The 26292-nt window shown below is 36.9% G+C and overlaps 1 protein-coding gene across 31 annotated transcripts; it reads right to left on the reverse strand.

The window, feature by feature from the left end:
- Nucleotides 1-4397: 4397 nt before the first annotated feature.
- On the reverse strand, nucleotides 4398-25357 carry LOC112756874 (putative ribosomal RNA-processing protein 12). 31 transcript variants are annotated; one of them, XR_011874047.1, is made up of 18 exons: nucleotides 24695-25357; nucleotides 24153-24370; nucleotides 23803-24050; nucleotides 23363-23622; nucleotides 23006-23097; nucleotides 22334-22543; nucleotides 21859-22249; nucleotides 20299-20438; nucleotides 20123-20217; nucleotides 19960-20016; nucleotides 19457-19595; nucleotides 19242-19313; nucleotides 18607-18723; nucleotides 16956-17006; nucleotides 16327-16390; nucleotides 15249-15331; nucleotides 14171-14981; nucleotides 13811-14094 (listed from the first exon to the last, which is right to left on the reverse strand). XR_011874047.1 is itself a non-coding variant. In XM_072220057.1 (14 exons), exons 11-14 carry the CDS (start codon nucleotides 19469-19471, stop codon nucleotides 18231-18233), a joined length of 396 nt encoding a protein of 131 aa, XP_072076158.1. In that variant the 5' UTR covers nucleotides 19472-19595; nucleotides 19960-20016; nucleotides 20123-20217; nucleotides 20299-20438; nucleotides 21859-22249; nucleotides 22334-22543; nucleotides 23006-23097; nucleotides 23363-23622; nucleotides 23803-24050; nucleotides 24153-24370; nucleotides 24695-25357; the 3' UTR covers nucleotides 17370-18230. The 31 variants fall into 23 exon arrangements, 4 of the variants coding, with proteins under 4 accessions (XP_072076159.1, XP_072076158.1, XP_072076156.1 ...); XR_003814635.2 differs by having other exon boundaries at nucleotides 23803-24370; XR_011874046.1 differs by having other exon boundaries at nucleotides 19242-19357; nucleotides 23803-24370.
- Nucleotides 25358-26292: the final 935 nt, after the last annotated feature.

Genomic DNA, 26292 nt, shown 5'->3' on the forward strand with positions numbered 1-26292 from the left:
ATTTTTTTATTCATATGACAACTATTGTTGATATAAATTCTTATTTTTATTAATTTTTATTATTTTTTGTTTATATAAATTTTTTTTCTATCTTTTATTGTACTATATTTATGTTGTGTATAAAATTTTTTTTTATTTTATTTTATTCATATCAATTTTATTTACTTCTTATTATAATTTTTTTGTTCATATGATACATATTGTTAGTTGTAATTATTATATACTATGTTTGATATGAAATTTTTTTTTTCTTTTTGTTTTTATTGTATTTTTTATTGTGTTTTATTTTATTTTTTATTATATACTAAATATAAGTAACAAAAAAGTCATAAATAATAAAAATGTATATTCTAAAATGATATAAATTAAAGAGTAATAAAATACTAAAAAGATTATAGAACATTTTTTTTTGTTTGACATTATAGAATGTATAGTACGTACTCTCTTTTATAATTTTATTTTTTATTGTATTTTTTTCTCAAAAGATAAATATTATTTTATTATTATAAAATAATAATATTTATTTATATAATAAATATTTTTATTATAAAATGAATTACTAAGATCTATTCAAATATCTAAAGTAAAATAATAGGATAATATAAAATATTATTTAAATTGATGTCTCTTTTAGTAATTTTTTCTCTAAAAGTGATTTTGAGTAACAAAATCCAAACAACATTTATTTTACTATAATCCATTTTAATATAAAGATTGCCAAACATAAATTACGTTAACACAAACTTACTTTTCATCAAAATCAAGTTTGCAAAATCAATTCTATGCAAACTCTCGTTTACAAACTGTAATCCAAACACACACTAAATATCCAAGATATATGCAAGCCCAAAGTGCAAAATGCAACAAAGTAAAAATAAACAGAAATACAATAAAATAGAAATGTGCAAGTACTAAAAGAAAAATAAAATAAAATAAAGTAAAATACAAAATAAAGCAAAATAGAACAAAAGTCTGAAATGGTTCACCAAAATATAATCCGCCGGAGACGGCGACCTCCCCACACTTAAAGCTAGGGGTGGCAAACGGGCTTAAACCCGCCGAGTCGGCCCGCGTAACCCGCCAAAAAAGGCGGGCTGGGCTAAAAAATTAGGACCGCCAAATAGCAAAAGCCCGCTTAACCCGCACCGCTTAAACCGCGGGCTTTGGCAGGCTTTGGCGGGGCAGGGTGGGCTTCCCCGCTGGGCTTAGTATTTTTTTTGTATGGGGTATTTTTACAATTTTTTTTCCAAATCCCCAACCCAACTAACAAGAGAATGAAGATGAAAATTGAGTATTTTGGATTATGTTTATTTTGTTTTAGAGACAATATTTATAATTATGTTTTGGATTATATTTATTTTACTTTAGGAACAATATTCATAATTATGTTTTGCATAAAAACTTGGTTTATAATTATGTTTATTTAGATATTTATAATTACAAAGACTTTAATGTTTGTGAATATAAAAATTATAATTTGTTTATACTTTTAAAAATTATAATAGTTAAAAGTAAAAAAATAAAAGATTTTTTTATGCCTTTATATCTATTATTTAATAGTTAAAAATTAAAAAAAAAAAGATATTTGGCGGGCTTAGTCCGCCGGCCCACCAGCCCGCCGTTAAGCGGGGCGGGCTAAGGTTTTGGGACCGCCTCACTAAGCGGGGCGGGGCGGGCCAGCCCGCCAATGGGCAGGCTTCTGGCGGGGCAGGCTTTCCCGCTTGCCACCCCTACTTAAAGCACAGCATCGTCCTCGATGCTCTCAGTCAAGCTGGGTGTGAAGGATCATCGCCAACATCTTTATCGTCTCCTGTCGAAGGATGTGTCGCTGGCTCTGTAGGGTGCTCAGGCTGAGTCGCCTCCTACTCATCCTCCTCAGAGTGCTCCGAGGGTGTGTCAGGCTCAGAGGGGATGTCAGTACGCCCCGACGTCACAATCATCTTCAGATGTGAATACCGTTGCTTATTGCGACGCTCAGACTGCTCATAACGCCACTGATTACGGCGCTCCATTTGTTCAAGGCGCTCAAAAAGGCGGTGCACAACATGGTAGACTGGATGAGAAGCGGATGATGGTGCTGCGGAGGCAGGTGGTGCTGCGGAGGCAGGTGGTGCTGAGGTGCTGAAGATGCTGCTGAGGATGTGGCTGCATCAGTAGAGATAGTAGTAGTAGTAGGTGGTCTGTGGCCTAGAGGTTCGAACCGCTTGCCATAAGGACTAACCTTCTTGCAGTCGGCAATCGGTGGTCTCTCATCCTCTAGCTCTTAAGGCACCTCAGCTCGACGAGCCATCTAGGTGATCAAATAAGGAAATGGCAGGGTCCTTCTGACATGAACTCTAGACATGTACTTTCTGATGAGCCTTGGAAGGTATAGGTCCTTTCCTTCCATGACGCACCCAATAAGAATGATCATGGCAACGGGCACTTCTGACTAGTACTAGGCATAACATAATTACTCAATATCTGTTGCCACAGCCTAGCCTCATCATTGAGATAAATAATCTTTATACCCCGTGGAGTTACCTTTGACTTTCCCATAACCCACATAACATCAGGATCAATGGCTATGGTATACCAGACAGCATCCCAATCAAAACTCATGAATCTAATAGACTCCTTGGCCTTCTGAAAACTACCTGTATCATCTGTTTTAGGATGGAAGTGGAGAATATCCTCTAACGCCTCCTCTGTGACTAAGATCTGCTTTCCCCTAAGCTACACTGCATCAAGGGTCGTCCTATAATAGTTAGAATAGAACTCACAGACCCATGATGCATTTACCTCTGTCAGATCTCTATCCAGAAACACCTAACTTCTCTGTTTGATCTGATGTTTAGTGTACTTCCTTAATTCGGTTGGTATTTTGAGCGTCCTTTTCAAGTAGAGGTGTCGTTTTTTCCGCAAAGACCGAAAACTTGAGTCCACAGTAAATATTGGCAAATTTGACTGGGTCTTTAACAGGCACAAGTTGATTAGCTTTTTCTTGATCAGTAAAGTTCTTTTCATGCCAAGATTCATCCGATAGAACATCTGACAGAGCGACGGATGACTGTCCTCTCTTCCTCTTACCAGAGCTGGCCTTAGCCTTGCCTTTTCCTTTCTTGTCAGACATCTTGAAAAACAAAATTCCCAGGATACAGATTATCAAATTAAAGCAAAGAAACAAAAAGGCAAACAATATGCAAGCATTACGAGCAGTAGATAGGCAAAAAAGGAGTTGAAGCTAACACATGAAGTGAGTCAGAAAGAGATAAATCCTTGGAATGAAAAAAATGTAGGATTCAAAGAAATCAATCAGAAATCACAATCCAAGAATTTATACAATGAAATCTAGAATGCTTGTTTGTTTAGAAACAAGTATCATGCCTTGAAAGGAATTAAAAGAGTTACTTTGAAAAAGAGTTAAAACGAAAAAGAAAAGTGAAAAAGTCAATTTAGTTAAAAGTTAGGAACTACATTACCATGCCACTAATTCTAACATACTTCTCCAACTTTTAACTAAATTGACTTTCTCACTTTTCTTTTTCGTTTTCACTCTTTTTCAAACTAACTCTTTTAATTCCTTTCAAGGCATGATACTTGTTGTTTCTTAACAAACAAGCATTCTAGATTTCATTGTATAAATTCTTGGATTGTGATTTCTGATTGATTTCTTTGATTCCTACCTTTCTTTCATTCCAAGGATTTATCTCTTTCTGACTCACTTCATGTGTTAGCTTCAACTCCTCTTTTGCCTGCTCGTAATGCTTGCATATTATTTGCCTTTTTGTTTCTCTGCTTTAATTTGATAATCTGTATCCTGAAAATTCTGTTTTTTAGGATGTCTGACAGGAAAGGAAAAGGCAAGGCTAAGGCCAACTCCGATAAGAGAAAAAGAGGACAGTCATCCGTCGCTCTGTCGGATGTTCTATCGGATGAATCCTGGCGTGAAAAGAACTTTACTGATCAAGAAAAAACTAATCAACTTGTGCCTACTAATGACCCAATCAAATTTGTCATTTACTGTGAACTCAAGTTTCCGGTCTTTGCGGAAAAACGGCACCTCTACTTGGAAAGGACGCTCAAAATACCAACCGAATTAAGGAAGTACACTGAACATCAGATCAAACAGAGGTTGGGTGTTTCTGGATAGAGATCTGACAGAAGTAAACGCATCATGGGTCCGTGAGTTCTATTCTAACTATTATAAGACGACCCTTGATGCATTGCAGCTTAGGGGAAAGCAGATCTTAGTCACAGAGGAGGCGATAGAGGATATCCTCCACTTCCAGCCTAAAACAGATGATACAGATGGTTTTCAGAAGGCCGAGGAGTCTATTAGATTCATGAGTTTTGATTGGGATGCTGTCCGGCGTACCATAGCCATTGATCCTAATGTTCCGTGGGCTATGGGAAAGTCAAAGGTAAACACTAATACTTTCATTAATTCATGAAGAACAGCAGAGCTCCGCACCTTAATCTATGAGATGTAGAAACTCCACCGTAGAAAATACATAAGAGAAAAATGTCTTGGCATGGCCGTGTGGCCAGCCTCCAAATGTGAAAAATGACATAAGATCCGAATATAATAATAAAAAGTGTTATTTATACTAAACTAGTTACTAAGGATTACAGAAAATAAGTAAGTACTGATAGTGCAGAAACCCACTTCTGGAGCCCACTTTGCGTGTGCTTGGGCTGAGTATTGAGCTTTACACGTGTATAGGTCTTTTCTAGAGTTAAACGCCAGCTTGGATGCCAGTTCCGGCGTTTTACGCCAGAAAAGAGTCTCTGGCTAGCGTTTAACGCCAGTTTGGGCCATCAAATCTCGGACAAAGTATGAACTATTATACATTGCTGGAAAGCTCAAGATGTTAACTTTCCATCCCAATTGAGAACGCGCCAATTGAACTTCTGTAGCTCCAGAAAATCGCGTTTGAGTGCAAGGAAGTCAGAATCCAACAGTATCTGCAGTCCTTTCTTAGCCTCTGAATTAGATTTTTGCTCAGGACCCTCAATTTCATCAAAAAAATACCTGAAATTACAAAAAAACACACAAACTCATAGTAAAGTCCAGAAATGTGATTTTTACATAAAAATGTAATATAAAGTAACTAAAACATACTAAAAACTACCTAAAAATAATGTCAAAAAAGCGTATAAATTATCCGCCCATCACAACACCAAACTTAAATTGTTGCTTGTTCTCAAGCAACCAAAAACAAAATAAGATAAAAAGAAGAGAAAATACAATAAATTTCAAAAATATCAATGAAAATTAGTTTTAATTAGATGAGTGGGACTAGTAGCTTTTTGCCTCTGAATAATTTTGGCATTTTTCTATCCATTGAAATTCAGAATTGTTGGCCTCTTTAGGAACTCAGAAATACAGATGTTATTGATTTTCCTAGTTAAGTTCTTTTTTATTCTTGAACACAGCTACTTTATGAGTCTTGGCCATGATCCTTAGCATTTTGTTTTCCAGTATTACCAACGGATACATAAATGCCACGGACACATAACTGGGTGAACCTTTTCAGATTTTGACTCAGCTTTGCTAGAGTCCCCAGTTAGAGGTGCCTAGAGTTCTTAAGCACACTCTTTTACTTTGGATCACGACTTTAACCACTCAGTCCCAAGCTTTTCACTTGAACCTTCATGACACAAGCACATGGTTAGAGACAGCTTGATTTAACCACTTAGGACAAAATTTTATTCCTTTGGGCCCTCCCATCCATTGATGCTCAAAGCCTTGGATTCATTTTACCCTTGCCTTTTAGTTTAAAGGGTTATTGGCTTTTCGCTCTTGCCTTTTGGTTTAAAGAGCTATTGGCTTTTCCTACTTGTTTTTTCTTTTTTTTTTTTTTTTTTTGCAAGCTTTTGTTTTTCACTGCTTTTTCTTGTTTCAAGAATTAATTTTATGATTTTTCAAATTACCGATAACATGTCTCTTTTTTCATTATTCTTTCAAAAGCCAACTTTTCTTAATTCCAACTTCAAATATGCACTGTTTATGCATACATTCAGAAAACAGAAAGTAGTGCCACCACATCAAAATAATTAAACTAATTTCAAGATAAAATTTGAAATTCATATACTTTTTGTTCTTTTTCAAATAAAAGCATTTTTTTTCATTTAAGAGAGGTGAGCGATTCATGGAATCATTCATAACTTTAAGACATAGACATAGACACTAATGATCATGTAATAAAGACACAAATATAGACAAAACATAAAGCATAGAAACGAAAAAAAGAAAAATAAGAACAAGAAAATTAAAGAACGGGTCCACCTTAGTGACGGCGGCTAGTTCTTCCTCTTGAAGATCCTATGGAGTGCTTGAGCTCCTCAATATCTCTTCTTTGCCTTTGTTGCTCTTCCCTCATGGCTCTTTGGTCCTCTCTGATTTCATGGAGGATAATAGAGTGCTCTTGGTGCTACATCCTTAATTGCTCCATGTTGGAACTCAAATCTCCTAAAGAGGTATTGAGTTGCTCCCAATAGCTTTGTGGAGGAAAGTGTATCCCTTGAGGCATCTCAGAAATTTCTTGATGAGAAATTTTCTCGTGCTCTTGTTGAGTTCCATGAGCGGGCTCTCTTGTTTGCTCCATCCTCTTTTTAGTGACGGACTTGTCCTCTTCAATTAGGATGTCTTCCTCTATGACAATTCCCGCTGAATTGCATAGGTGACAGATGAGATGAGGAAAGACTAACCTTGCCAAAGTGGAGGACTTATCAGCCACCTTGTAGAGTTCTAGAGGTATGATCTCATGAACTTCCACTTCCACTCCAATCATGATACTATGGATCATGATAGCCCGATCCACAATTACTTCGGACCGGTTGCTAGTAGGAATGATAGAGCGTTGAATGAACTCCAACCATCCTCTAGCCACGAGTTTGAGGTCAAGCCTTCTCAATTAAACCGACTTGCCTTTTGAGTCTCTTCCATTGTGCTCCTTCCACACAAATATCTGTGAGGACTTGGTCCAACCTTTGATCAAAGTTGACCCTTCTAGTGAAAGGATGAGGATCTCCTTGCATCATTGGCAAGTTGAATGCCAACCTCACGATTTTCGGACTGAAATCCAAGTATTTTCCTCAAATCATTGTGAGCCAATTCTTTGGATTCGGGTTCATACTTTGATTATGATTCTTAGTGATACATGCATTAGCATAGAACTCTTGAACCATTAAGATTCCAACTTGTTGGATGGGGTTGGTAAGAGCTTCCCAACCTCTTCTCCGAACCTCACGTCGAATCTCCGAATATTCACTCTTTTTTAGCATGAAGGATACCTCGTGGATCACCCTTTTCTTGGCCACAACTTCATAGAAGTGGTCTTGATGAACCTTTGAGATAAATCTCTCCATCTCCCATAACTCGAAGGTGGAAGCAACTGCCTTCCCTTTCCTCTTTCTAGAAGTTTCTCTGGCCTTAGATGCCATTAATGGTTATGAAAAAATAAAAAGCAGAGCTTTTTCCCACACCAAACTTAAAAGGTTTGCTCGTCCTCGAACAAAAGAAGAAAGAAAGGAGGAGAAGAAGAATAAATGGAGGAGATAGAGGGGTGTTTTGAATTCGGCCAAAGGGGGTTTAAGTGTTTATGATGTGTGAAATTGAAGGTGGTAAAGAGGGGTATTTATAGGGTAAGAGAGAGGAAATTCGTGTAAGAAGGGGTTGGGTTTGGGAAGGAAATGTTTTGAATTTGAATGGTGAGGTAGGTGAAATTTTATGATGGATTTTTGGAAAATAGTGGATGGATGTGAGTGGTGAAGAGATTATGGAAAATAGGGTAGGACTTGATAGGTGAATAGTGTTTGGAAAATAGGTATTGATGTGATTAGTCAAGGGTATTTGGGGAAGAGTGTTATGAAAAAGTATGAAGAGGAGAGAAAGTGAATTGGAGTAGGTGGGGATCCTGTGGGGTCCACAGATCCTGAGATGTCAAGGAATTTTGGTCCCTGCACCTTTCTGGCATTTAAACGCCCCTGGACAGCCCTTTCTGGCATTTAAACGCCAATCTGCTGCCTTTCCTGGCGTTAAACGCCAAGCTGATGCCCTTTTCTGGCGTTAAACGCCAGTCTGTCTGCCAATTCTGGCGTTTAACGCCCAGAATGGCTTCTGTTGATCCTTCCATGAGAAATTTAGATGATTTCTCCATGAAGGATTATAGGTGTTTCCATGGGATTCTCCCATGTAATTCACCTCAACGATTCTCAGGGTCATAAGCTTCTCCTCCTTTTTCTTCTTTTGTTCGAAGACGAGCAAACCTTTTAAGTTTGGAGTGAAAAAAAGCTCTGCTTTTTATTTTTCCATAACCATTAATGGCACCTAAGGTTGGAGAAACCTCTAGAAAGTGGAAAGGAAAAGCAGTTGCTTCCACCTCCGAGTCATGGGAGATGGATAGATTCATCTCAAAGGTCCATCAAGACCACTTCTATGAAGTAGCCAAGAAAAAGGTGATCCTCGAGGTCCCCTTCATGCTCAAAAAGAGTGAATATCCAAAGATCCGACGTGAGGTTCGGAGAAGAGGTTGGGAAGCTCTCACCAACCCCATCTAACAAGTCAGAATCTTAATGGTTCAAGAGTTCTATGCTAATGCATGGATCACTAAGAACCATAATCAAAGTATGAACCCGAACCCAAAGAATTGGCTCACAATGATTCGAGAAAAATACTTGGATTTCAGTCAAAAAACCGTGAGGTTGGCATTCAACTTGTCAATGATGCAAGAAAATCCTCATCCTTTCACTAGAAGGGTCAACTTTGATCAAAGGTTGGACCAAGTCCTCACAGACATTTGTGTGAAAAGAGCACAATCGAAGAGAGACACAAAAGGCAAGCCGGTTCAATTGAGAAGGCCTGACCTCAAACCCGTGGCTAGAAGATGGTTGGAGTTCATCCAACGCTCTATCATTCCTACTAGCAACCGGTCCGAAGTAACTGTGGATCGGGCTATCATGATCCATAGTATCATGATTGGAAAGGAAATGAAAGTTCATGAGATCATACCTCTAGAACTCTACAAGGTGGCTGACAAGCCCTCCACTTTGACAAGGTTAGCATTTCCTCATCTCATCTGTCACCTATGCAATTCAGCGGGAATTGTCATAGAGGAAGACATCCTCATTAAAGAGGACAAACCCATCCCTAAAAAGAGGATGGAGCAAACAAGAGAGTCCGCTCATGGACCTCGGAAGCAACTGCCTTCCCTTTATACGCTTTTTTTACGAAAACTTGGTGCACGAAATTGTGATCACACTTTTCACAACTCCGGTACAACTAACCAACAAGTGCACTGGATCGTCCAAGTAATAAAACCTTACGCGAGTAAGGGGTCGATCCCACGGAGATTGCCGGCTTAAAGCAAGCTATGATCATCCTGTAAATCTTAGTCAGGCGGATTCAATTGATTATGAGTTTTGATAATTGAAAGATAAATAAAACATAAATTAAAATAAAGATACTTATGTAATTCATTGGTAGGAATTTCAGATAAGCGTTTGGAAATGCTTTGTTGCTTTTGAACATCTGCTTTCCTATTGTCTTCATCCAATCATGCGTGCTCCCTTCCATGGCAAGCTGTATGTTGGTGGATCATCGTTGTCAATGGCTATCATCCGTCCTCTCAGTGAAAATGGTCCAGGCACGGCTTCTATACGGCTAATCATCTGTCGGATCTCTCGTCTCGGATGAAGAATACCAGGCACAGCTACCGCACGGCTAATCATCTGTTGGTTCTCACTTGTGTCGGAATAGGATCTCTCTATCTTTTTGCACACTGTCACTGCGACCAACATTCGTGAATATGAAGCTCATTTGTTCTAGCCTTTACCATAAAGGTTCTGATCTCTGTGAGTTCGACTGCTCTGTTGTCAGGAGATGCAAGTCAAAGTCACGAACCAGAGGCCTAAGAGATTATACTCCAGCTGTCGTCCAATGACTACGTTGAACATCATATAGACTGCTTGTGGTTGTCAGGCACGCAGATCTTGGCTAAGTGAGTAATGAAGATAGTAGATGATTGTCACGGGTCACCCCTTCATTCTGACTTAACTGATTGTCACGGGATATAAAGATTATTTATCTCAATGATGAGGCTAGGCTGTGGCAACAGATACTGAGTAATTATGTTAGGCCTAGTACTCACGAGTCAGAAGTGTCCGTTGCCATGATCATCCTTATTTGGTGCGTCATGGAAGGAAAGGACCTGTACTTTTCAAGGCTCATCAGAAAGTACATGTCTAGAGTTTATGTCAGAGGCACCTTGCCATTTCTTTATTTGATCACCCAGATAGCTCGTCGAGCTGAGGTGCCTTGCGAGCTAGAGGATGAGAGACCACCGATTGCCGACTGCAAGAAGGTTATTCCGCACGGCAAGCGATTCGGACCTCTAGGCCACAGACCACCTACTATTACTACTTCTATTGATGCAGCCACATCCTCAGCAGCACCTGCAGCACTACCTGCTTCCGCAACACCATCATCTGCTTCTCAGTCAGTCTACCATCTTGTGCACTGCCTTTTTGAGTGCCTTGATCAAATGAAGCGCTGCAATGAGCGACATTATGAGCAGTCTGAGCGTCGCAATAAGCGACGATATTCACATCTGAAGCTGATTGTGACGTCGAGGCGTACTGACATCTCCTCTGAGCCTGACACACCCTCGGAGCACTCTGAGGAGGAGGAGGAGGATGAGGAAGAGGCGACTCAGCCTGAGCACCCTATAGAGCCACAGGCACCTGCACAGCCACAGCCGACAGAGCCAGCGGCACATCCTTTGACAGGAGACGATAGAGATGCAAGCGATGATCCTTCACACCCAGTTTGACTGAGAGCATCGAGGACGATGCTGTGCTTTAAGTGTTGGAAGGTCACCGTCTCTGGCGGATTATATTTTAGTGAACCATTTCAGACTTTGTTCTATTTTGCTTTATTTTGTATTTTGCTTTATTTTATTTTTCTTTTAGTACTTGCACATTTCTATTTTATTGTACTTCTGTTTACTTTTACTTTGTTGCATTTTGCACTTTGGACTTGTATATATCTTGGATATTTAGCTTGAATTGCACTTTTAGTTTATTAGTTGTGATGTGAAAAAATATGGATTATTAAGTTTAGTTTACCCTTTTGGCATATGAGAAATTGATTTTATTGAAAATAGAGATAAACTAAAAACTTTTAGCTTTTCATAATCATAACATCTCATATATATATATATATATATATATATATATATATATATATATATATATATAATAAATGTTGGTCAATTGATGAAATTTGCAAGGAATGTATTTTTTCTTAGAAAAGGCATTTAAGATTCACATTGATTTGAGTTAAAACTTTTTGTAACTTGCATTATATATATGATTGGAATATGATTTTTGAGCTAAGAACACACAACCCGTGAGTTTTTTAGCTTAATTACATGGTTACATTATTTAACCATGATTTTTATTCTTGTGTGTTTTCTTCTCCATGATTGCAAGCTTGAGTTTGTTCCATTCTATATGTCAATTATTTAGTGTATGTTCATGCTTATATGTGATTGAGGCCATCATTTAATATTAGCTCACTTATCCCAAATAGCCTATCATTTCAACTACCCTTGTTTGCTACTTTAAACATTTTAATCCCCATTTGTTCTTTATATTACCACATCACTAGCCTTAAGCGAAAAAATAAATAATTACCCTATTTGAATCTTTGGTTAGCTTAAGATAGAGATTGTGTGTCAACTAAGTGTGAAAAAATGTGGGACCTATGGTTAATGAGAATATGTTTTTACTTATATTGACAAATATTAAAATTTTAGGTGTCTACTCATGTGAAAGCAGAAAAACATATGCATTGGTATATTATTAAAAAAATTAAAAAAAAAAGAGAGAATAAATGAATAGGAAAATAAAATTATCCCGATGTTAAGTTCAATAAAAAGATCAATGCATATGTAATGAAATTAAAAATTGATACATGAGTGTGTGAAAATATGTAAAAGTAAGATTTTGGGTAGCTAAGCTTAATTTTAAAATTGTATAGTTTGTATGTGTTAGGTGAGAACTTAAGTTAGTCAAAGATTCATATGATAGCTCACTTGGCCACATATATACCCTCGTTCTTACTTTAGCCCCATTACAACCTTGAAAAGCTCTCATGATATTTGCATTTGTACACTTGATAATTGTTGATTGATTACATGAAGAACGAAGTTCTAGAAAGCATGACTAGAGGAGATTTGAGTGGTTTAATCCCAAACACTTGAGTGATTAGAGTGCATATACAAATTCAGGGAGGGTTCAATTGCTCATTTTCATATGTCCATATTTGATCATTGCTTGTCTTGCAAGTTTGTCCACTTGTGAACTCTTTTGATTAACTCAACTCAATTATGAATGCGCTTTGATATGATTGATTTAGTCCTTGATTGTGCATATATGATTTCTTAGAAATTTAACTCACTTTAACCATATATATATATATATATATATATATATATATATAGTACTTAGAATAGCATAATGCATGTAGATAGCTTGCATCTAGATAGGTTGCATTGCATAAGTTCTACCATTTTGCCTTCACTCTTTTGGTTCTCTTAAACTTAACATGAGGACATGCTAATGTGTAAATGTGAGGAGATTGATAAACCCCATTTTTAGGGTTTATCTTGTACTTATATTAGTAGATTTTATCCATTATTCTCGTACTTATGCATATAAATTGCGTGTTACATTTTCCTTCCTAATTCAGTGATATAGTTGAAAACATGTTTTCTGGGCCTTAAAACTGTCAATTTTAATTACCTTTATTACCATTCGATGCCGTGATCTATGCGTTAAGTGTTTTCAGGCTTTATAGGACAAGAATGGCTTAGAAGATGGAAAGGAAGCAAGCATAAGTGGAAGAAACGCAAGAAAATAGTGTTTTGAGATGCTGACATGGCGCGGAAGGCATGCGACGCGTACACGACTGAAGCGTACGCGTGACAAGAATTTTTTGCCAAACGACGCGTACGCGTGACGCGCCACGTGCAGAAATTGCAGAAAGCGCCGGGGACGATTTCTGGGCTTCTTTTGTCCCAGTTCCAAACCCAAGAACACAGAATAGAGGCTGCAGAGTAGGAAAATCAATCATTCATTCCTTCATACAACATTCATTCGGATAATTTTAGGTTTTAAATGTAGTTTTCTAGAGAGAAAGAGGCTAGGTTTAGGATTCTTATTTTCATTCCTTTTCAATTTCAGATTTCTATCTTAGTTTAATTTAGTTTCTCTTCTACTTTTATTTGTCTTAGCATTCTAGTTTATTTATTTACCTTATTGATTACTTTGTGTTGTTACTTTAGTTTATAAATTCTCATGTTAGATTTGATTTTCTATTTAATGTAATTTGAGGTATTTCATATTTATGATTGTTTTCTTCAATTTATCTTATTAATGCTTTCAATTGGTTGTTTGAATTTTATTATCTCTTATTGCTTTTCTATGCTTTTATGTTGTACCTTCCAAGTGTGATATAAAATGCTTGGTTGAATCTTAGTGTAGATTTCTCTCATTTGGGTTTTGGTTGAGTAATTGGAGACTCTTGAGTTATCAAACTCTTTTGTTGACTGATAATTGAAATTTGCTAGTTGATTTTGATCCCTCTAAAACTAGTCTTTCCTTAGGAGTTGACTAGGACTTGAGAAATCAAATTAATTTATCCTTTTAACTTTCCTTCATAGTTAGAGGTTAACTAAGTGAGAGCAATGGACAATTTTCATCACAATTGATAAGGATAACTAGGATAGGACTTCTAATTTTCATACCTTGCCAAGAGTTCTTAGTTATTAATTTAATTTCTTGCCATTTTATTTCCTTGTTCCTTATTTCAAAAATCCAAAAAGATAATTTTCCACAACCAATAATAAACTACACTTCCCTGCAATTCCTTGAGAGACGATCCGAGGTTTGAATACTTCGGTTGATCAGCCCTGGCGACCTGACCTCTACCCTCTCCGGCGCCCTCCTGACCATGATCCACCAAGGGAGTCGCCGAGGAGTCCTTGCCACTCCCTTCAAAAAGGTTCATCAGCTCGGTCATAATAGTTTTCCCACCAGCCATGAAAACTGTAAGCAAAAACAAGACGTGAGCAAGGGAAAGGAAAACACTAAACAAAAATACAAGTAGAAACAAAGGACTCACCAACATAAGACTGACCAGTTTTCCGATCCCCATAACTATATAAGTGTTAAGATTTTTCTCGCCAAAAATAGCCAACAGGACATCGGCAATATTACGCTCTTCCAAGTTCAACCAATCATAGGAAATTTTGATCAAGTAATCGGACCCCGCCCCAAAACTCCACTAGGTCGGGATCCGTCTTTCCCCTTCCGCAATAAGCCAGAAAGGTTGATGGCCCTCAACCGGTCTGACTTTAAAGAAAGTTGATTTGAAGCCATGAAAAGAGTCCTCAAAAAGGCCAAAGATCCTACGACCTTGTTGAGCCCTAAAAGACATATACCCATTCTTCTTTTTCCCCTCCCGAGAAGGGTTGGTAAGAAGGAAGAAGTAAAGAAAAACATTCACGGAGACAGGATCTCCAAGAACTCGCAGGCCATCTCAAAACAACGAATAGCGGCCCAACTATTCGGGTGCAGCTGCGACAGAACAACGTCGCACCGGTTCAGCAAACCCATTACAAAAGGAGAAAAAGGAAGACGAACTCCCAGGGAAGTAAACATGGGTCTATAAACCCACAACCAATCAACCACGCACGGAGATGCCAAGTTTTTTTGGCGAACACATTCTCGGTCAGCAGGGACATAAACCTGATAGAGCGCCTCCTCGGGACCCCCTCCGCACAAGAGCCCAACCTGACAAAGCTCTTGGAGGCTCTCGCGGGTAACCCTGGACAGGGTATCCTTCACCTCGGAAGTAACCCAGGCATAGTGGTCGACCAGATCAGCTAACGGCCGCTGAGCCATGTTCAAAACCACAGGACGCTCGGACATACCTACAATGGGGGCACCACTCAGTCAGCACGGGAGGTCGGAAACTCTAAAAACAATTTAAAAAAAAAGCTACAATTCCCTGAACCACCCCCATGCACCCTTATACTAACCCAAAACTTAATCAAAAGCTAAAATAAAACACCCAGTGGCACCCCCTCTAAAAGAAGACGCAGCCAAAAACAAACAAAACCCAAGCATGCACAAAGAAAAACGCACAAGGGAAAGCCAAAGGAAAACAAAAAGCAGGGAAAGCTGTAAAAACAACATACCAGAAAAATGCAGGAAGAGTCCACAGAAAATCAAAACAGGAATTCGAAGATCGAAGCAGCAGATTGAAACAACAGCAAGAATACTGAAGCAACAGCAAAAAAAAAAGGAGAAGAATGGAAGCAACAGTGATAAGAGAAAACAGAAGAAGAAAAGAAAAGTAAAGAAGAAGTTATAAAATAAAAAGGGCAGGCCCAAAGACATAAACCGTCGAGAGGAGCGCCGAAAGACAGGGGCACAACCGTCATTTCACGCAACTTTCAATTCATGAAATAATGGCCATTTAATGCCCAGCACAGAAGCTAAGGAGACAGTCCCAAGGGAAAAACAAGCCAGCCACGCGTGAACACAGACGTTATCAACAAACTCCGGGAAAAGAAGACACGTCCTGATGCAGTGAGTAAATCAAACACGCCCAGCCCCGAGCTCCAAACCTCGAGGCCGACACGTTGGGGGCACTGTTACGGACTGCCACAGTCCAGCCCGCCTACCCGACGGGTCAGACCACCACCACCGACCCAAGCTCCGAACCAGCCCCAACAGAGGCAACCTGACGGGTTGGTCCACCACACCCGACCCAAAGCACGCACAACTTGCCACAGCAGCTCAAGTCACCACGCCTAGCAACCGGTCGGGTCGGTACCCTTGAGGCAGCACCCGAGACCCCTGACCCGGAAGCTAGAACGACCTGACCTCCACATGGACTAGGACAACTCATAGAAGCTTCCTGGCCAGTGGGCTAGGTCACCTATGAGCCCACCCAACACAGTATATAAGGGGAGAGGTCAGCTCTCCCCCCAAAGTATGTGACATCTTATCTAATATGGCTATTGCCTCGTATGGACACTGACTTGATCGTCGGAGTGTCCTTGTAGGTGGCCACCCCCTCCTCCCGTCCACGCTGTCTCCGACGTCACTATCTTCCAGCTGACACCTCTACTCCCGCTCCAAATCCACTCAAGGCCTCACCCGCTCATTCTCTCCGCACCACCCGACCCATTGAGCACCCAAGATCCCTTAGGTAATAAGGAACAGAAGAAAATGTCTAATGTGTCCTAAATTTCAGCAGAATAATGTAACCTTTTTCCCATGGTAGAGCTGTTGTTCGGTTTGATTGGAGCATCAAAATTTGGGTTGTGCTAGCCTACATGATAGACTAGGTTAGCTTTTTTAACTTTTCAAGAGAAGGCATCAAAAATCAAAGCAGCAGACTAGCAGGGGTTAAGTGCTTGTTTGGACGTTATTAAATCGGTAGAAAAATAACTTTTTCAATGAGAAAAGATCTTTTTTTACTTTTTAGTATTTGGCGAATTCCTAATAGTAAAAGTAAAAGTACTAGAAAAATAAAAAAAATACTTTTGAGAAACTACAATTTACATATTTTTTTAAAAGATCTTTTTTTAAAAAATATATATTTTTACATAATAAATAAACAAAAAGTACTTTTATCTTATTGTACCCAAACATAATTAATAGATAAAAAGATCGTTTTACATGAGATATCCAAACATAAAATTACTTTTACTTTTCTAAATGATCTTTTTAAAAAAAATAATTCGAAAAAATATATTTTCTTAGAAACTCACCCAAACAAACCCTTAAATCTGTTTGTTATCAAAGAATCAAAAAATCAAAGTAACAAAATATGACTTTCCAAAGTACAAGTGACAGTATAAAAAGAATTTAAAAGTATGGTTTAAGATAAATACCTTGCATATTACTATTTGTCAAGACGATCCTATAACCAAATCTTACAAATTCTGTACACAGAAAAGTAGCAGGGTTAAATGTGTTTTTTATCAATTTGTTATTTGCATTGGTTAAGTGTGTTTTCTTGAATTATTAAATCTAATTTTGCTAAGTGCTTAAGGTGATTGATCAAACAAAACAAAACAAATTGATATAGAAAACGAAATATTCAAACAAAAGAAACTTTGAGCACACAATAACACAATAAGAAATCAATACTCTATTATTGTTAGGCCGGAAAGAATGATTACCCCTGCATGAATGTGCTTTTGAAAAACCATTTCTAATTATATCTAAAGGCATTTTCGTTGCAAAGGTAATTGATTCACGGTTTCTTCGAATTTATTGACAAAATAAAAAATCAATATCATATATTTAACAAACATGAATTTTATAAATGTGTTTAAGATTACAATTTTTATCGTAATTTAAAAGTATAAAATACATAATATATCTATTAATGTAAATAATTGTAATAAGTAATATATACACGAGCCGCTAAACTTACTCAAGCACAAGCTTAGCTCATTTAATATACAAGCTCAAATTCTGGCTCAAACTCGCTTACAAGCTCACAAACTGACTTAACTCACTTCCATCCCTAACTACAAGGCAGATGATAGAGGTGTACATGGACTGAATCGAGCTCGGTTTTTTTATACCCAGACCTAACCCAAACATTTTATCGAGTATATTTTGACCCGACTCTAAATAGACCTGAAACAAATAGGGTTAAATCGGGTCTATTCGATATAAAATTAGTATATACAAATTTGTAAATTTTATATAGTAAGTTAATAAAACTTTACTTTTAAAATTAAACTTAACAAATGTTATATAATATTTATACCAAAATAAATTATTTTAAATAAAAAACAATACCATATAATATAAAAAATATTAATTTAAGTATAAAAATATAATATTTCATTACTAATTTCACTCAAATATACATTTTAATTATAAAATATAATTTCTGACTGGCCGGGTCGCTGAAGCATGACCCAAACCCGACCCAAAAGTAACAAGTTGAAAATGACAAACCCGAACCCGAAAACTATCTGGGTTCCGGATCAGGCCAGGTGTTGAACACCCCTACTAGAAGATTGCCATGCCACTACACTTGCATTACCCTGGGCACTTTTTTTGACCAACCAATCAGCAATCATGTTAGCTTCTCTTTGGATCAACACAAACCGGACCTCTCATTCTCTTTGTTGCTTCAACTCAAACACTTAGGCTACATTTGGTTTTAAGAACAGGACACAAAAGACAGAGACACAAAAATTGGTGTTTTTATATTTTGTTTGGTGATAAATTGAATATATGATGGAACAAACAATAAAAAGTCCCAATGTCAAACGTGCTAAACTTTTTACAGCTGCACTAATCATATGTGAAGTTTCTCCACCAAGACCCCCAGCAATCTGAGCTCATGAAAATCTCACAAAATCATTACCCAATGAGGGAGAAATATAAAAAAAAAGTGTTCAAGACTAAAGAGTGATGAGTTAATACTAATACTGTACATCACATCAAATAGAGTATGCGCAGGTGATATTGATTATTAAAAAACTAATGAAGATGTAAAAGCACAAGTTAGATATTTACCTTGTCAAAAAACTCGTGGATTATTTTTTCTCTGTTCCCACCTCTTTCCTCATCTCCAAGTACATGGCCTATTTGGACAATTATTTCACAAGCCCTGTTTCTGGTTTTTTTATTAGCCTGCAAAGATACTATTCCAAATTTAGCACCACAGCAGCCTTATGAAGGTGAATTAAGAAACCATTTTTCGGGTGAATCTCGTATCTGTTCCAAACAACATTCCCGAGTGCTCCATATTGAAAAACACGTTGAAGAATAATCCCCTACTGCTCATTGACACGATCAACCCAAGAACAGAGACAACATACTATAAAAACAACAGTGGGACCGACTAGGTAGTACTGAATTTGACGGGTGCAAAGACCAAAAAGAAGAAATAATATAAATACACTGACAGAACAAATATTTTATTCAAAAACCAATGTCCACAACATTTGTATTGATAGAAAAAGACCAAATACACATTCATGAATAATATTTATCAATGCACTGTTGCAATGGCTCACATTTGGTATGCAAATAAAACACAACACACGTGAATAATGTTGCTTATACCTACATAAACTGGAGGAGGGGAATGTCAGTTGAAGACATTGCATGCCAACTCATTTTGCTACATTCTAGAATTAACACATTACCTCTTTAACAGCAATGATTATTTCGACAAGGAAAACTTCAACATCTTTTCTCCACAATTCCTCCAAACTATCCTGCAGGAAATGCATGCTTTTACATTATTTATGCTCACACAGTCCTGCCAGGTGATGCAACAAACTCTACAGCTTATCAGATGCATCATGAGAAAAATAACTCAAGGTAACAAACAAAGAAGCAAAAGCACATCTTTTAATACCTTTGACTGAAGCATGAATTATTAAGAAGTAAAGGCAATCAAGTCTGTGACGCTTGGCAGAAAAATGGCATGAATGAAGAATTTCAACCATCAGCTCAAACAGTTCCTTCGACTTTGAAGAAACAAAACTATCTGAACTCTGTCCAGAACAACACAAAGCAGAAAGTTTAAGCCAAATTAAATTAGTAACTAACACTATATCAAAGAAAATATCTTCACAAAATGGAAATAGCCCAGCAGTAAAAACACCAACTAAAGTTAGTTTGCCGTGCTCCAAGAAAGAAAACATATAGTGGTGAAATATCTAAGAAATACTCCAACTTAACCATTAGAGAGGTAACCTATCTTTCAACAATATTATGCATCCCCATAAATAACAACACTAATTGAAGCATTGTAGCTAGAGTAATACAGCATCAATACCTTTTATGAATATGCTTTAATCACATCAACCCACACTTTTTAGGTTAACCAGGAAACCAAATAAAATGTGTATAGACTACCTTGAGAATGATTGAAAGTGCTTTATATGCCTTCTTCTGCATGAGACCTTCGGCGTCCTGCAATTAATAAAAACTATAATACTTCTAACTTCAAATGTGAAAGGGGGTTGCAGGTACTACTATAATAGAATGAAGTTAAATACACCATGAGTCTTAGTCAGACCATTAATGCTGCCTTTATTGCATGATACAATGCATGAATCCCTTCAGCTGTTAAACCAGGCAACAGGGAAACTACAAAATCAACATACTGTTGCCCTGGGATAGAAAGAAATATGTTACAACTTTACGAAGTACATCCATATATACACAATTAAAGAAATAGATGACTATGTGTACTTGATAACTAATGCAGAATTCTCAGAGTTGTCTACTCTGCCGGCCTCTTCAAGGCGTCGTTCAATCCCACTCATTCTGCGGATGAGTAAATTCCACACAACTGTCTTGTCTGCCATGGAAGCAATATCACCAATAGTACGCTGCAAATGGACAAAAATCCATCTCTATAAACTCGTTGCATGAGCTAAATGTAACAAATAAATTATATATTCAATTCAAAGACAATGAAGAAGCTCAAGACAAGTCCACTTAGTATAATCATTAAATGGTACAGCATACAGTGAAATAGGAAAACCAAACTACTTATTTCTAGAAAGACTAAACGATTAAATATCAGTATACAAAACGCATGCTTTCATTTTCACACTGGTGGAGGGAGATTTTTTTGCACTGACATGTGATGGGTTTAGTAGAGTTTCTGCTTTTCAAAAGTTGTTTTTTTTTTTTTTCTTGTTTTTTCAAGTATGGCTTATCAAAGGTTGTAGCAAATATTTTTGTAAAACAAAATGTAACAACTAGTATCTGAGGTAGTGAAGTTGAGAAAACAAAACAGCAAGACAAAATAAAAGAGTGAAGCAAGATGATCTCACTCAATTTGCTGATATAGAAGAAAGAAATACAAGAAAGAAAAGATAATGGCTGTGATGTTAAGAGCCAGCCTCACTCTCCTAGCCTAGCCTTAATTCTTTCCAAAAGTCTGTCCCCCCCTTTCCCTATTTTGCTACTACTTATATTCTCCTCACTCCAATCATGAAAATCCATTAGAATCATCCCTACTGACCCTCTTTTACATTTTTCCCACTAACACTCATGATTCTCTTCCCTAGTCTTTCCTATTCTATCCTGCACTCCTTTCCTTCTAGTGTAATGTAAGGGCAGTGGAGAAATTTGCTTCCCTTTATGATTGGAAGCTTCTATTCCTAATATTTCATTCTTGCTTGGGTACGTAACACAAAATAAAATTGGCCTTCAATAAGTACAAGCTATAATAATAGTGTTTAGTAAAATTGCTTTGAAATTTAAAATGAATTTAATAAACAACAAATATAATGAGTTAGAATAAATCCAGATATTCATTAACATATAAAGTCATACTAGACTTTTTTATTTTGAAAAGTATGTCATAGGTCATTTCAAAAGAACTCCTAATTTTTAAAGATTGAAAGCACAAGCACGAGCACATGAACTTGTTTTTACTAAACAGTGTTAACTAATGCTTTTGAAAAGCTCAAATATTTCTCCAATAAACATACAGTCTCTGTTGCTCCTATCAAAGTGATTGTAGAGAAACCAAATTACACAAAATAAGTATTCCCCTATGAGCATTACATGGCAAACAAAGCATCGAAATATTCTAGAACAAATAAATTATGAAAATGATGAATATCACATGTAGCCAGCAGAGTAGAGGGAACTATCACAGACCCATTACATAAAACAGAATGTCTAATGTCTAATTATAAATTATCTTCTATGTTGCAATACACCCCTCATTTATGGATGCATAACTACTGCAAAAACGGCTTAACACTTAAGAAACAATTCCCAATTTATCAGTACCTGCAAACAACCACCGTCATCTTTTGAAGGCTTCAGGAATACATCTGCCAGAGCAACTAGCAAGTGCCTCGCAGATGACTTCAGCACATTCCAATTGTCCTTGGCAACCTGTTGCGAATAACAGACATGACCTTGTTTGTCCATATCTTGCCCATTAAAATCTGTGCTATTTGCTTTCACATCATTCTTGTTTTGCTGAATCAGTAGCTGCAAGCTATTGCATATTATTCCACAAACACCAGGTTCCTCTTTTATCTCTGAATAAATGCCCTTGTAGATTCACAAAACATTCAGCAGTGTCCACAGGATAGTTGCAAAATGATGGCAGCAAAGACCACAAAGAGTATGCAAGAGGATCTCCATTCCTTGATGAAATCTCTAGATCCTCAAGCTGCAAAACAGAGAAAGTAAGTAACGAAAATCTCTGCAGGAGACTAATACTGCAACTCATAATAAATAATAAATCGTTTCCCACCCTTTGAGCCGCCATCTCCCTTGTACGTTCAATCATGGGCAAAATTTCTTCTTTAAAATAATTTAATCGTGCACCAATATACTGTTTCAGAAAAGGAAACAGCCAGATATTTGCATCCAACAAGTCTTCAGCTTCCAAATTCAGAGGTATAAGGGACAACAGTCGTTCAGGTCCCATTGCAACAAGAGCTGATCCAAAGCATTCATGCAGCTACAAGATGTAGAATGTACTATACTTCAGTAATCAGTTGCCAAAGAAAATTATAATATAAAATATAGTTCCAGATTCTTGTCAACAACATACTAATGGGTGAATAGGCTACAAAAGGAACCGAGACAAAAAGGTTTGCTATCAATTCTTGAACAATCATAATAAGCATAGAAATCAACAGAAGTTTGTAGCACAGAGCCGCTATTCTGTTATTTGCTAAGGATGCAATCAGCAGCCATTGGCAGCACCAAATATCCCTAATAATATTAATTGCATGGGCAAACGAAGATTTCTAACCTAGAAACAAAATGGTTGCAAAAACCAACCCAGTCACTGTAAAGTTTCAAACCTTCAAAGATCATAATAGACTACAAAATATATCCAACTTTTTCCTGGTCAACACTAATGGAAAACCGTTAAAACTAAGATATAAGAGAATGTTGCAATAGTAACATAGCATACCTGCTTCTTAAAGAGAAAATCTTCTTCATGCAGCTTTTGCACATCTACCAAGTTTTTGAGTATTCCTCTCATAAAATAATGAGAACTTCTTCCTGTAATGATGATAGCAAAGTCCGAAATATAAGTAATTTGTGGTATATACATTATTTTAAGAACATGATTACAAAAAGTGACTCAAAACCAAACGTGGGACAAATATCAACAAATTAACCACACCATCCATGATTTAGACAAATTAAGTCATAATCATAATTGTTACATTAGAAATAATACTCCCTGGCCTCTCTTAGTCTAATCACCAACAAACAAAAGGTTTTCAGTGCAAGAAAGTGTGAGATCTGATAGCAAACAAAATACCTAATTTGTTAACATAGCTGAAACAACTTGTATTACTCTGTCCCAGACAGCAGTATAGTGATAATCAAGTAAGCTCTCAATAGTTGCACAGATTTTTTCAAAAATGGTTGGTCCTGAATTCCTAGGTTCTCTGTCATCACTGCAAGAGATCTGATCCACTCCCTGCTTAATCAAGCTTGCATCAATACAAGAATTAATCATGCTCTTAAAGGCATCAGTGGCTGCATATATTGCCTCTTCATGTTTAGATCCCAAAATATCTGCATATTCAAAGGAAAAAACAATACTTGAGGAGTACCTTCCGAAAAAGGTAAGCACATATGAACACACATGCATGCAGAAGTCATGGAACATGTGCACACAGAGAGCATTAAGAAGTACTGTGCAACATAATTAAATCAGTCAAAATGGAAAAGTGGATATGATATCTTAATTCTTACCTCTGAGAGCATAAAAAACAAGAGGGAGCTTAACCACACATATTTGCCTGTTGAGCAAATAAACTTTATTCATTTCAGTAGCCATCAAGGGAGCAATTAATGCCATTCCATCCCCAGATGTCTGATTTATGAGATAGAATGAGCAAGCGAGCATAACAACTCGAGAAATGGGTCGGGCAAAACTTCTGATGTTGGGTAAAGACAAAAGGAACTCAAGCCATCTGTTATGCGCCTTGTGATAAAGGTTGCTGCAAATCCAAGAGAGTTTTGTAGCACTTGAGAACGCTGGTCTTGTATTTCAGTGACACAAAGGGAAGGCTTTCTTTCAAAGCATCAAGAATATACAGAACCTGCTGGGCTCTCGTAGTTCCTTCACTTTCTTTCAAAGCATCAAGAATGTACAGAACCTGCTGGGCTCTTGCAGTTCCTTCACTGGCATTAGCATCTTCTCCACCAGTCAGCAGAAGTTTTGTGACTCCCTCACGTGCGGAGGCCAAGAGAGAAGATTTTTGCCTTTTTGGAAGTTTAGCAAGACGTCACGAAGCCACAAATAAGCTTGCCTTCTAACCTGTTAAAAGATTTAATTAGCAGACATAAGATCCAACAATGCACCGCAGTTTAGCAAGCGTTCAGTATCCTTATAATCAAAGAACAAAAGCAGAAATCTAAAAGCAGAACAGAAGCTATATGCAAGACCCAATCATAGGTAATGTACAATTCTTATTAGAACAGGTTCAACTAAGAACAAAAGTTGTAGGAACTTGGGGATATCGCCCACAACAATATCCTCATAAATATGAAACCTTTATCGTGGTATCCCTATCACTCCCATATCCATTGATTTTCACAAACTGAAAATTCGGTTTTTGGATTCACAGAGAAGCTAATATACCTTAGGTCGTGAATCGGTAAGGAATTCCAACGACACACTGTCCCTTCTAATCAACAAATGCGAAAGGAACTTCAATCCTGAAACCATGACACTCTCTGATAACACCAACGACCGAAGAACTCGCTCCACCAGCTCCAACAAGAACTCCCTCTTCTTCAGCACCGCAGCGGGCACTCTCGGAATGAGGAGGATATAACCGTGAGAAGGGCACCGGTGACGTGGCTGGGAGGGTTGGGTTCCACTGATATGCGGTCCAAGGAGGAGCATGCAGCGCCAAGTAAGCGACAGGTGAGGAGGGGAGATTTTGGTCCTTGAGCTCCTGACATGGCACCGATTACGGCGCAGAGGTGCAAGTGGCTTTCCTTGGGGGAACCGGAGAAGCGAGATAGGATTGTATCGCAGAAGTCACCGTTTGAACCTTCCCCAGAGAAGTACAGTGCATCCGTTTCGAAGTCGTCCATGTAGGATGATGCAATCTGATTAGTCGCCAGAAAGTGCAGTAAAACCCTAGCTCCGGTGGCAGCAGAGGTTTAGGGTTGGTGAGGTAAACCCACAGATGCGTTTTGCCTTTTGGTAAATTAAGAAGACTAGAAGCCTTTTCTGTAAATCAAAAAGAAGCACTCAAACAACCTCCTCTCTTTTAGGTGAATCCCAAACACACCCTATATTTAGAAGAGCTAAATTTTAAAGTGGTGCTGAATTTTTATTTAGAGTAATTACCCAAATCAGTCTCCGAGGATTTTAGAACCGGACATTTTAATCCCCAAGGAAAATTAATACACAGATCAATCCCTAAGGTTTTACTCCGGCAGACAAATCAATCCCCAGTTCATTTTTCGGCAGAGTAATTACCCAGATCAGTCCCCAAAGATTTTAAAAATGGACATTTTAGTCCCCAAGAAAAACTAATGTACAAATCAATCCCCAACGTTTCTCTCTGTTAGACATAATAGTCCCCCGTCCAAAAATAAAATAAAATAAAATAATTATTATTATTAATTGCACAATAATATTGTACTATATTTTTTGTATTTTTTAGACAAAAATAATGATAAATTTATTCATTAAATTCTTATAATATATATATATATATATATATATATATATATATATAGTCACTCAATAATAATAATAATAATAATAATAATAAAATTATTAGATATTATTTTTCAAGAAATTTAAAGTTAAAATCATTTGATATTTTTGTATTTAATATAATCAAAAGATGTCCTATGTAAAAAAAATTATATATGTTTATATTAAAAAATATGTATTAAAAAAATATTTTAATTTGAATTTATATTAAATACATATTTTTTTAATACAAACATATTTTTTTAAAATAGTACATCTTTTGATTATATTAAATACAAAAATATCAAATGATTTTAACCTTAAATTTCTTATAAAATAATCTCTAATAATTTTAATAATAATAATAATAAATAAAATTATTAGAAATTATTTTACAAAAAAATCAAGGTTAAAATCATTTGATATTTTTGTATTTAATATAATCAAAAGATGTACTATTTTAAAAAATATGTTTGTGTTAAAAAAATATGTATTTAATATAAATTCAAATTAAAATATTTTGT

Source organism: Arachis hypogaea, chromosome 16, assembly GCF_003086295.3.
Source record: "Arachis hypogaea cultivar Tifrunner chromosome 16, arahy.Tifrunner.gnm2.J5K5, whole genome shotgun sequence".
Classification (NCBI taxonomy): Eukaryota; Viridiplantae; Streptophyta; class Magnoliopsida; order Fabales; family Fabaceae; genus Arachis; species Arachis hypogaea.